Raw genomic sequence first — 11745 nt, 5'->3', positions numbered from 1 at the left:
TTCCCTTCCCTTTCCTTTCCTTCCTTCCTTTCTTTCCTTCTTTTCTTTTTTTTTGAGACAGGGCCTTTCTCTGTTGCCCAGGCTAAAGTGCAGTGGCATGATCACAGCTCACTGTATCCCTGAACTGCTAGGCCCAGGTGATCCTCCCACTTCAGCCTCCCGACTACCTGGGACTATAGGCATCTCCCACCACACCTGGCTAATTTAAAAATTATTTTTAGATAGAGAGAGGTCTCACTGTGTTGTCCAGACTGGTCTCCAACTCCTGGGCTGAAGTGATCCTCCCACCTTGGCCTCCCAAAGTGCTGCGATTATAGGCAGGAGCCACCGCACCCCACCCCTGCTCTCTCTTTGTTGAAAAGAAAGACTAATGAGTGCTAGAGAATCAGGGACAAAATTCCTACAGGAGATAGGGTAAACAAACATAGGCACATCCACACAAAAGAATACGATGCAGCTATAAAACAGAATGTAGAGGCACTCAGGGAACTGACATACTATTGTCAGGCAGATATTATGTGAAAAAAAGGAAGGTTCTAAATAGACTATCTCAGCTTTTAGTCATTGTGGTAGCCCCCAAAAGCTATCCATGTCCTAATTCCTGAAAACTGTGACTATTACTTTATTACTTTATTTATTTATTTAGAGACAGGGTTTTGCTGTCACCCAGGTTGGAGTGCAGTGGCGTGATCTCGGTTCCTGCAGCATCAGACTCCCCAGGATCAGGCAATCCTCCCACCTCAGCCTCCCAAATAGCTGGGACTACAGGCATGTGCCACATGCCCGGCTAATTTCTATATACTTTTTAGAGATGGGGTTTTGCCTTGTTGCCCAGGCTGGTCTCAAATTCCTGGGCTCAAGCAATCCTCCCACCTTGGCCTCCCAACGTGCTGAAATTACAGGCATGAACCACTGTGCCAGGCTGAATATTACCTTATATGACAAAACATGTGACTAAGTTAAGGATCTTGAGATGAGGAGATTATCCTGGGTCATCCGGGTTGGCCCTAAATGCCACTACAAGTATCCTCATAAGTGGGAGGAGAAGATATTACCACAGAAAAGAAGAGAGGGCAATGTAACCATGGAGGCAGAGCCTGGAGAGATGTGGCCACAAGCCAAGGACTGCCTGCAGCCACCAGGAACCGGAACAGGCCAAGAAGAGATTCTCCCCCAGAACCTCCAGTGGAGTACAGCCCTGCCGACACCTTGGTTTTGGCCCAGGAAAGCCCATTTGGACTCCTGGCCTCCAGAACTGTTAGAAAATAATTTGTCTTGTTTTAAGCCACCAAGTTTGTAACAAGCAGTATGGGAAACTAATAGTGTAATAAAGGGAGAAATAAGACTGTCTTTCACATTTGCTGGTATTTGAAACCATGGTGAGGTGGTTTGGCTCTGTGTCCCCACCCAAATCTCATCTTGAACTGTAATCCCCATGTGTCAAGGGAGGGACATGATGCGAGGTGACTGGTCATGGGGGATGTTCCCATGATACTGAGTGAGTTCTCATGAGATCTGATGTTTTAAAAGTGGCAGTTCCCCTCTTGCTCTCTTTCTCTCCTGCCTCCATGTAAGATGTTTGCTTCCCCTTTGCCTTCCACCATGATTGTAAGCTTCCGGAGGCCTCCCCAGCCATTCAGAATGGTGAGTCCATTAAACCTCTTTCCTTTATGAATTACCCAGTCTCAGATAGTTGTTTATAGTAGTGTGAGAACAGACTAATACACATAGGAAGGACACACAAGAAACTAAAGAGGCTCCCAGTGGGGAGGAGGTGGATGGGATGAACGGAGATGGAGAGAGCCAAGACTTCTCAGACAAGGCAGATGGAGGTGGAGGGGGCGGGCAGCTGGCGAAAGAGCACAGAAAGGCTGACTCAGAGAAGAGCAGTGGCATCCAGAGAGCAGAACCCCAGGGCACACAGCCAGGGAGTCTGGCTGCTGCAGTCAGCTTCCCTCTAAGATCCCAATGTTCTCAGTGGCCCCATTCTTCCTGGACACAAACATGAGATCTATTGCAACAGCATTCCCCATTCTTATTGCCACTATCTCCCAGGCAGAATTTACCAATGGACTACTCATATCTACTCTCTGCCATTTCCTTACTAACATAATTCCAACCTTCTTTGAGGCCATAATGTGTCCTGCTAAAAGACTACGTTTCCCAGGATCCTTTGCAGCTGGGTGGGGCCATGTGACTACCTTCTGGCCAATGAATGCTTTAGTGTTGTTTGGGACCTCTGGGATGGTGCCTTAAACGGAAGGGATGATCAACTGGATTCAGCAGCTCAAAGAGGAAAGGAAGAAAGTCAATATCCTAAGAAACATCTCCTTAATTGGTCTTTCTCTTGTTCCTCTGGATAGCAGCATTTATAATGGGCAATATTGCTTTCTAAAAAACTACCTTAAGCAGACAGCAAGTGTTCCCCTTTGAATGCAGTCAAATGCTCTACCACTGAGCTATACCTCCATGTTCCCCTTTGTATAAGCTATTTTAGTCTTGTTGGTCATCTTCTCCAGAGTATGGGGTGGCATATACTGCTAGAAGTCCTTTTTTTCTTTCTTACTAATGTAACTCAAAATTTATTCAGGCTGATTAAATGCACAGCTAAAAGACCACAATTCCCAGCCTCTTTTCCAGATGGGGGTGACCAGTGATGAAAAGGTGCCATTGAATGGGGTTTCTGGGAAGGCCTTATAAAGGGAGTTGATTCAGTTTAGACCTGAACGCTTTTTGCTCTTTCTCCCTTCCCTTTTCCTCCTATAAGGAATGGTAGCAATGGTGGCTAGGGCACTGGCAGCCACCTTGAATGGAAGCCACAGGCTAAGGATGACAGAGCAGAAAGAGGCCAGGCACGGTGGCTCACACCTGTAATTCCAACACTTTGAAGGCCAAGGTGGGAGGATCATTTGAGGTCAGGTGTTTGAGACCAGCCTGGCCAACATGGCAAAACCCTGTATCTACTAAAAATACAAAAATTAGCTGGGTATGGTGGCACGCAGCTGTAATTCTGTAATTCCAGCTATTTGGGTGGCTGAGGCATGAGAATCCCTCGAACCCGGGATGTGGAAGTTGCAGTGAGCTGAGACCGTGCCATTGCATTCTAGCTTGGGTGACAGAATGAGACTTTCAAAAAAAAAAAAAAAAAGGAAAGAAAAAAAGAGAGAAAGAGAGATAGGACCCTCATTTCTGATGACTGTGGAACTACTATCCCAGTGCTGGTTTGCCAACCTCTGTAATTGGTCTATATGAGGGAAAATAAACCCTGTAATAGACTGTATTACTGTTCAGAATGTCTGCTGCCTCCCTCCACATAAGGATTTCACATGCCCACTCCATTGACTTGAGGCTTGCTATATACTTGCTCCAGTCAAAGAATGCCAGTGAAAGTGACATGGGCCTCTTCTAAATATAAAATTGACCAAGAGCCAGCAGATGATTCACTCCACTTCTCTTTTCCTCCTCCCGCAAGAACAGCAATATTACAAATAGGGACAGTTTCTTCAGCCTGAGACCCCAATTAAGATACTGTAGAGTAGGACCACAAATTACCTGCAAAGGACATAGTGTGAGCAAGAAATACGCCTTTGGGCCAGGTGTGGTGATTCACGCCTGTAATCCCAGCACTCTGGGAGGCCAAAGCAGGAGGACTGATTGAGCCCAGGAGTTCCAGCCTGGGCAACACAGTGAGACTTCATTTTTTTTTTTTTTTGAGATGGAGTTTCGCGCTTGTTGCCTAGGCTGGAGTGCAGTGGCACGATCTCGGCTCACTGCAACCTCTGCCTCCCAGGTTCAAGCGATTCTCTTGCCTCAGCCTCCCGAGTAGCTGGGATTACAGGCACCTACCACCACACTCGGCTAATTTTTTGTATTTTTAGTAGAAACAGGCCTTTTTTTTTTTGGAGACGGAGTCGCTCTGTCACCCAGCCTGGAGTGCAGTGGCATGATCTTGGCTCACTGCCACAATCTTGGCTCACTGCAACCTCCGCCTCCCAAGTTCACACGATTCTCCCATCTCAGCCTCCTGAGTAGCTGGGATTACAGGCACGTGCCACCACACCTAGCTAATTTTTTTTTTTTCTTTTTTTGAGACGGAGTCTGGCTGTGTTGCCCAGGCTGGAGTGCAGTGGCCGGATCTCAGCTCACTGCAAGCTCCGCCTCCCGGGTTTACCCCATTCTCCTGCCTCAGCCTCCCGAGTAGCTGGGATTACAGGCGCCCGCCACCTCGCCTGGCTCGCTAATTTTTGTATTTTTAGTAGAAATGGGGTTTCACCATGTTGGCCAGGCTGGTCTCGAACTCCTGACCTCAGGTGATTCCAAAGTGCTGGGATTACAGGCGTGAGCCACCGCGCCCAGCTCAGTGGGACTTCATTTCTACAAAAATTAGAGAAATTTGCCTGACAAGGTGGTGTCTGCCTGTAGTCCCAGCTACTCAGGAGGCTGAGGTGGGAGGACTGCTCGAGCCCAGGAGTTTGAGGCTGCAGTGAACCATGATGGTGCTGCACTCTAGCCCAGGTGATAGAGATCCCTTCCTAAAACAACAACAACAACAAAACAAAACAATAAAAAACACCTCTGTTGTAGTAAGCCACTGAGATTTGAGAAGTTTGTTCGTGCAGCATAACTTAACTACACTGATTCCTATAGACCCCATAATTTGTTTAATCAACTCTTATTGCAGGACTTTGTTAATACCAAGCAGATATAATTCTAAATGATAGGTCCCCCATAAGAGATGACTCCATTGCCACTGTCCCTGAAAGGGCCTAAGACAGAGCTAATGAAAGCTAGCCAGGCATGGTGGTGCATGTCTATAGTCCCAGTTACTCAGGAGGCTGAAATGGAGCTGGTCTGAGTGTTGTGGGTTATTGCTAAGCTGATTTAACATTGTCTCCCACACAACCATGCTTGACTAGCATAAAAATAAAATGAAACATGAAGAAAAAAAAAAAAAAACAAAGGAGGCTGAGATGGGAGGAATGCTTGAGCCTGGGAGGTCGAAGCTGCAGTGAGCCATGATCGCACCACTGTATTCCAGTCTGGGTGACAAAGCAAGATCATGTTTCAAAAGAGAGAGAGCGAGAGAGTGAACTAATGAGTGTTCCCTTTGGCTGCCAAGCAGGATTTCAAGTTATTTCCTGGCAGCCACTTCCCTCAACGTGTCTCATCTTATCTCTCACCTGGCATCCATGCCCTCTCCTAAGCCTCTTTTGGAAACTGCTTTTCATCTAACTCTTAACTGAGTGGCTTCTGCATGGCTGACTCAGAGGTAGGCCCTGAGGTGTAAATGGGTTAGTCACTATTGGGTGCCAATGAAGACATGAAGTGATTTTCATACAGTCATCTGGCTGCTGTATACAGTCGTCATCATTCCCCCTTATTATTACCTACAAAGCACTTAGAACAGTGCCTGGCATAAGGTAAATACTCTCTAAGTAAATACTGTTGTTGTTATGAGTGAGGTAAGAGTGGAAACAGGGGCTGGGCATGGTTGCTCATGCCTGTAATCCCAGTACTTTGGGAGGCCCAGGTGAGTGGATCACCTGTGGTCAGGAGTTCAAGACCCACCTGGCCAACATGGTGAAACTCCACCTCTACTAAGAATACAAAGAATTGGCTGGGTGTCGTGGTGTGCACCTGTGGTCCCAGCTACTCGGGAGGCTAAGATAGGAGAATCGCTTGAACCTGGGAGGCAGAGGTTGCAGTGAGCCGAGATCATACCACTGCACTCCAGCCTGGGTGGCAGAGCAAGACCCTGTCTCAAAAAAAAAAAAAGATGATGGCAGCCTGGACTACGTGACGACAGTAGATGTAATGAGAAGTAGTCTGGGAATGTGTTTTCCCTATTTCTTATTTATTTATTTTGAGACAAGGTCTCACACAGTTGCCAAGGCTAGAATACAGTGGTGTGATCACAGCTCACTACAGCCTTGGCCTCCTGGGCTCGTGATTCTCTACCTCAGTGTCCAGTGTAGCTGGAACTACAGGCATGCACCACCATGTCCGGCTAATTTTTACATTTTGTAGAGATGGGGTTTTGCCATGTTGCCCAGGCTGGTCTCGAATTGCTGGGCTCAAGCAATCCTCCTGCCTCGACTTCCCAAAGTGCTGGGATTACAGGTGTGAGCCAGCACGCCCAGCCTATCTTTTCTTATTTCTTAATGATTTATTTGGGACTTTCTCATTTGTGTTTATAACTGTCTTGTCAAGGTGTTAGAGATTTTGTTGTGGTTGTTGCAGGATGGAGACATGTCTTGAGGGTAGAGCCAAAGGGCGGGTTAATGGACTAGCGGTGGATGAAAAGGAAGGATCATGGGTAACTCCCAGGTCACGTACTTAGTTCCTCAATGTTTGACCCTCACCTATCCATGAGCTCTGTCATGGCAGAAACAAGATCTGTCAGGGTTCTTTGTGTCCAGCAGGGGCTTACTTGCTTCTCCAAGAAATACTCAAAAAGTTGCTGAATTAATCAACAGCTGCCAGAGTCATATACAGGCTTAAAGTCCCCCCGGATCCCTTTGGCCCTATACCAGGGTCCCTCAAAGGATCCATGAGACATGGACTGCTGGCTTTCCTGGAGATCCCATCTGAAATGCATTCATCAAATCCACCCAACAGATTTTTACTAAGCACCTACTATGTGCCAGGCACTGTTCTAGAGGTTGGAGACACAAACAAGAGGAAACAAGAAAGACAAAGAAAGACAAAACCTCTGGCTTGATTGAGGTGACATTCTAGTGGGGGAGATACGGAATGCATACATCAAAAATGCGATATGCAGACAGTGATGTGTTAAAGGGAAAAATAAAGCAGGAGACAGAATCGTGTGTGTGTTTCGGTGTCAGTTACAGTTTTCCATAGGGTGGTAGTCATAAAGGCAAGAACTTTGAAATCAGAGGGAATGGCACAGGCAAAGTCCCCAGGGCAGTAACAAGCCTGCCATGCTACAGAACATGAAGTAGGCCAGTGTCACTGGAGTGAAGGGCAGGAGGAAAGAGATGAAGTCACACTGGTATCAGGGAACCAGCTCTGTAGGACTTTGCAGGCCTGCTTTCTACCTGCTCCAGCCTCACTTTATTTTTTACAGTGAGGTGGGAGTCAGGGAAGGGATCTGGGCAGAGGAGGGCGCTGATCTGACTCAGGTGTTCACAGGCTCCCTCTGGCTGCAATCAGGGAACTACTAAGATAGGACAGACTGGAAGGTTTTGGGGGAGACGCGATCACAAGCTCAGTTTCGGATGCTCTGAGTTTCAGATGGCTCAAATGCGTGGGGAGGGCAAGTGGGCATCTGCAGGCTCTTACAGAGCCTGCACCGACTTCACTTTTTACATCCGTTTCCCTCTTCGGCTCGCTTCGTTCGCTACCTGTAGTTAATCGTCTACTCCTGATGTTTCCCACGCCAGCACCTTTGCAGGTGCAGTGGACACTGCCGGGAAGGCCATCTCCTCACGGTTTAACCCCACTTCCTAACACCCTCAAGCGAGACCAGAAGCCCCGCACAGCTTCACTAAAGCTCGGGCCCCGCCCCTCCCCGGGTCCCGCCTCCCTCAAGCCCCGCCCCGCGCTGCGCTCACTTGTAGAAGCTCACAGGGCGGTTGTCTGCGCCCAAGCGGCCCGCAGTGTTGGAGCAGTTCGGCGCCCTGCAGTACTTAGGCATGGCTGTCCAGCCCCGTTGAGTTTTGCCGGGTCAGCAGCTGCACTTTGGTTCTCGCGGAGCGCCACCGAACCCCGCCCCGCCCGCGCGCTCGCCGCCTGCCTCACGTGACGTCCGTGGGGACTTGTCACGTGCCGGGGAAAGCGCTGAGAGCGCCTGCCTACTAGGCGCCCCTCCAGTGCCACAGTCACGCCCTCGTCACGTAGCGAATTGGCTATAGCGAGAACTGTGCGCCTGCGCAAAGCCTGCCCTTCTCCACCCGACTTTCATCACGTGCTGGGGAGAGGGGGCGGCGTCACGTCGTTTCTGAGCCTGCGCCAACCAAATCAACTGGCCAGTCAATCTCTTACGGCTCCACCCTACGCCTATATCCGGGCGACCGTCGGAGCGCATATAGTTCCTCTGGGTGGCGGCAAAAACCGAGGTGAGGCAGCTGGGGCCTTAGCCTCGTAAAAGTTAAAACCTGTGTGTTTCAGCGAATAATGAAAACGGAGTCTGGATGAAAGACCCCATGACTCTTGATCAGGCATCCAGTACACTAGCCGTGGCCCCGCCCCACCAGGCACTCGCTCCGCCTCTTCGCTCCCATTGGTCCTAAGTGCCGCCCGGCAGCCCTGCGGTTGGCCAGGCCGGGCCTGTGGCGTCCAATAGGCGGCGGCGCCGGCTTTCCCGCGGCTGTTCGCTGTTCCAGTGGGTCGTGGCGGTGGCGGCGGTTAAGGGGTGTAACGGTCGCCCGGCTCCGGCGTGACGATGGCGGCCGTAGGGTCCGGAGGCTGTGCGCGGAACGATGCAGGGGAGAAGCTGCCCTCTGTGATGGCGGCAGTTCCGGCGCGGAGGGGTCAGTCTTCCCCGCCACCCGCCCCACCGCTCTGCCTCCGGCGGCGGACGCGACTCTCGACGGCCTCCGAGGAGACGGTGCAGAACCGGGTGAGAAGCTGCTTGTCATGTCTACCCCAGTTCCAGGCCTCCTGGGTTTCCCCTAGTCCCGTCCTGAGAACTGTGGGCCCGACTATCAGTTCCCGGCCAGTCCCCTCAGGCTGTTCCCTGTCTTGGCTCGTCCCCTAAGTCCCGCCCCTTTAGCCACGGCCCCTCCCACTTTCCCTCTCCTCGTTGCATTCCCTGCTCCACTCTCAGCGTTGGAGTAATTCCGGGGTTCCTCCCTGGTTCCCACCACTGGGGAATGCATTTTGCTTCTGCAAATCACAGCCTAGTCCTCCTATACTTTAACCCCCGTTCTATCGCCTTTAGACGTCACGATCATAGCTCACTGCAGCCTCACTGCCCTGGCTCCCGCTGGGTCATTAAGGTCCCTTCGAGGGTTCAGTCCAGAGTGTTAACTGCCCCAACTCTTTCTCGCTTCTACCTCGCCTTCTCTCACCTTCTGCGGTCTCTATCGTTTTTCCTCACGAAGGTGGGATTCTTAATCCATATTGTCAGTCAAAACGATGACAAAGACGTAAGAAGTTATTTATAAAATCCCCGCAGTGCTGCCTGGGGAGGAGGGCGTACAGAACAGTTCCCTAAATTCTGAGACAGAAACACAGAAGGAAATGATTTCACAGTAGGTAGAAGGAATTCCATTAGCACAGCGGCAATTAAAAAAAAATTGTTTTCCAGCTCTGTAGGCACAAAATCTGTTTTTATAAAATGGAGATGATAAGAACCATACTACTGGTAGGGTGCGGTGGCTCACGCCTGTAATCCTAGCATTCTGGGATGCCAAAGTGGGCTGTTCACCTGAGATCAATTCAAGACCAGCCTGGCCAACATGGTGAAACCCCGTCTTTACAAAAGTACAAAATTAGCGGAGCGTGCTAGCGCGCGCCTGTAATCCCTGCTACTCGGGAGGCTGAGGCGGAAGAAATCACTTGAACCCGGGAAGCGGAGTTTGCAGTGAGCTGAGGTCAAGCCACTGCACTCCAGCCTGGGCGACAGAGTGAGACTGTCTCAAAAAAAAAAAAAAAAAAAAAAGTTATACTATTGCATTGGAGGGAAATGAAATTTGACTTGTGATCTTCTTGGCACAGAGTCCAGATAAAGGGAGGATACCTGGTAGCTGCTGGTGGAGCTTGTTCCTGCCCCATGACTTTCTCCTGCACTGTGATTATACTGCCCACTCCTGGCTACAGGGCTCTGGCTGTACCTCCCATGTCCTCCCTGTCACCAGCGTTCAGTCACATTGGCCTGCTTTTGGTTCTCCTGAGGCCCCATGTTCTTTTCTGCCTCCTTAGCCTGGGTTTTTTGCTGCAATCTACCTGGCTGGCTCCTTCCCATCCTTCAAGTCTCAGCCTGAATGTCGCTATCTTGAAAGGCCTTCTTGAACCCCATTCTAAAGCAGATACCCTGTGCCCGGCCTCTTAGTACTTTTATATATATAAAAGATTTGAATCCCCACAACAAGCCAAGAAGAAGGCACTATTATCACCCCTGTTTTACAGGTAAGAAGTCTGATGCCCAAGATCCTACATCTGCGAATGGCAATGTTGATATACAAAACCAGGCAGTCTGGCTCCAAAGTCAGCACTTTGGGCTGTGCAGGAGAGACACAATAGTTACCAAAGGTAGACAGTTTCCCCACATCAGATTCATAGACCAGAAAGGTGGGTGTCTCACTCAGCACCCTATACATCATAGCCTTTATCTTTTATGTTCCTGAAAGTGCTTTTGAGCTATTAAACTACGTATAACAATATCAAATTCATAGAGGCATTATAGCAAGGTGGTTAAGAGAACAGACTGCTGATGGTATGGTTGGACCCAGGCAGCCTGAGCTTAAACTTTAGTCCTGTTCTTCCTGGCAGTTTATGAACTTTGCTTTTCTTTTTTTTTTTTTTTTTTTTTTTTTGAGATGGAGTCTTACTCTGTCATCCAGGCTGTAGTGCAGTGGAGTGAGCTCGACTCACTGCAGTCTCAGCCTCATGGGCTCAGGTGATCTTCCTACCTCAAGTCTCCTGAGTAGCTGGGACTACAGGTGCATGCCACCATACCTGACTAATTTTTTTTTTTTTGTATTTTGGTAGAGACAGGGTCTCGCCGTGTTGGCCAGGCTGGTCTTGAACTCCTGAGCTCAAGTGATCTGCCTGCCTCGGTCTCCCAAAGTACTAGGATTATAGGAGTGAGCTACTGTGCCCCGCCAAGTTATGAACTTATCTGTGCCTCAGTTTTCTTATCTGTAAAATGAGAATGATGTAGAAATCTTTCATAGGGTATTTGTGAGGATTAAATGAGGTCACATATCCTAGGCACTCAGAACAACACTGGCACATGGCAAGTACTCTATTCATGTTAGCTAATACTGATACTATGACTGTGTATTTGGGGTAATATTTATTTATTTTTCTTGTTTGGCAGTACAGAGTTGATCTGTCTTGCAAAGACCTAGTCTAAAAGTGACCATTCGTACCAATGCCCAGTAATGCTGATCGACAGATAAGACAACATGAGTGCCTGGCTTGGTTGTTTATGTTGGAATCCTGGCGCTACCCTTTCCTGGATGGGTAACCCCTTTTGGCCTCTGTTTCCTCATCTGTTTGGTTCCTTTTCTTTTTCTTTTTCTTTTTTTTTTTGAGACGAAGTCTCATTCTGTCACCCAGGCTAGAGTGCAGTGGCTAGATCTCAGCTCACTGCAAGCTCCACCTCCCGGGTTTACGCCATTCTCTCCTGCCTCAGCCTCCCGAGTAGCTGGGACTACAGGTGCCCGCCACCTTGCCCAGCTAGTTTTTTGTATTTTTTAGTAGAGACGGAGTTTCACCGTGTTAGCCAGGATGGTCTCGATCTCCTGACCTCGTGATCTGCATGTCTCGGCCTCCCAAAGTGCTGGGATTACAGGCTTGAGCCACTGCGCCCAGCCTTTTTTTTTTTTTTTTTTTTTTGACAGAGTCTCACTCTGTCGCCCAGACTGGAGTGCAGTGGTGCCATCTCAGCTCACTGAAACCTCCGCCTCCTGGGTTCAAGCGATCTTCCTGCCTCAGCCTCCTGAGTACCTGGGATTATAGGCATGGGCCACCACACCTGACTAATTTTTTTGTATTTTTAGTAGAGACAGGGTTTTGACATTCTGGCCAGGATGGTCTCAAACTCCTGACTGAGCC

The 11745-nt window shown here is 49.2% G+C and overlaps 2 protein-coding genes across 5 annotated transcripts in view; one reads left to right on the top strand and one right to left on the bottom strand.

Moving 5' to 3' along the window:
* Positions 1-8201, bottom strand: part of THAP8 (THAP domain containing 8) — a 16632-nt gene extending 8431 nt beyond the window's left edge. The window contains exon 1 of the mRNA XM_017848669.1: positions 7575-8201. Within this exon, the coding sequence (XP_017704158.1) occupies positions 7575-7657 (83 nt within the window). The 5' untranslated portion in view covers positions 7658-8201. The remainder of the gene's footprint in view (positions 1-7574) is intronic.
* A 35-nt stretch (positions 8202-8236) lies between these two features.
* Positions 8237-11745, top strand: part of WDR62 (WD repeat domain 62) — a 59501-nt gene continuing 55992 nt past the window's right edge. For all 4 annotated transcript variants that reach the window (XR_001880773.1, XM_017848666.1, XM_017848667.1 and 1 more), the window contains exon 1: positions 8237-8581. Coding sequence is in view for 3 of the 4 variants with exons in the window: in XM_017848666.1 (XP_017704155.1) it covers positions 8405-8581 (177 nt within the window). In the remaining variant the exon portion in view is untranslated. The remainder of the gene's footprint in view (positions 8582-11745) is intronic.

Source organism: Rhinopithecus bieti, unplaced genomic scaffold (genome assembly GCF_001698545.2).
Source record: "Rhinopithecus bieti isolate Rb0 unplaced genomic scaffold, ASM169854v2 scaffold_32059, whole genome shotgun sequence".
In the NCBI taxonomy this organism is placed as follows: domain Eukaryota; kingdom Metazoa; phylum Chordata; class Mammalia; order Primates; family Cercopithecidae; genus Rhinopithecus; species Rhinopithecus bieti.
Note: the sequence above shows the minus strand (reverse complement) of the source record. Positions and strands in the feature narration are given on the sequence as shown.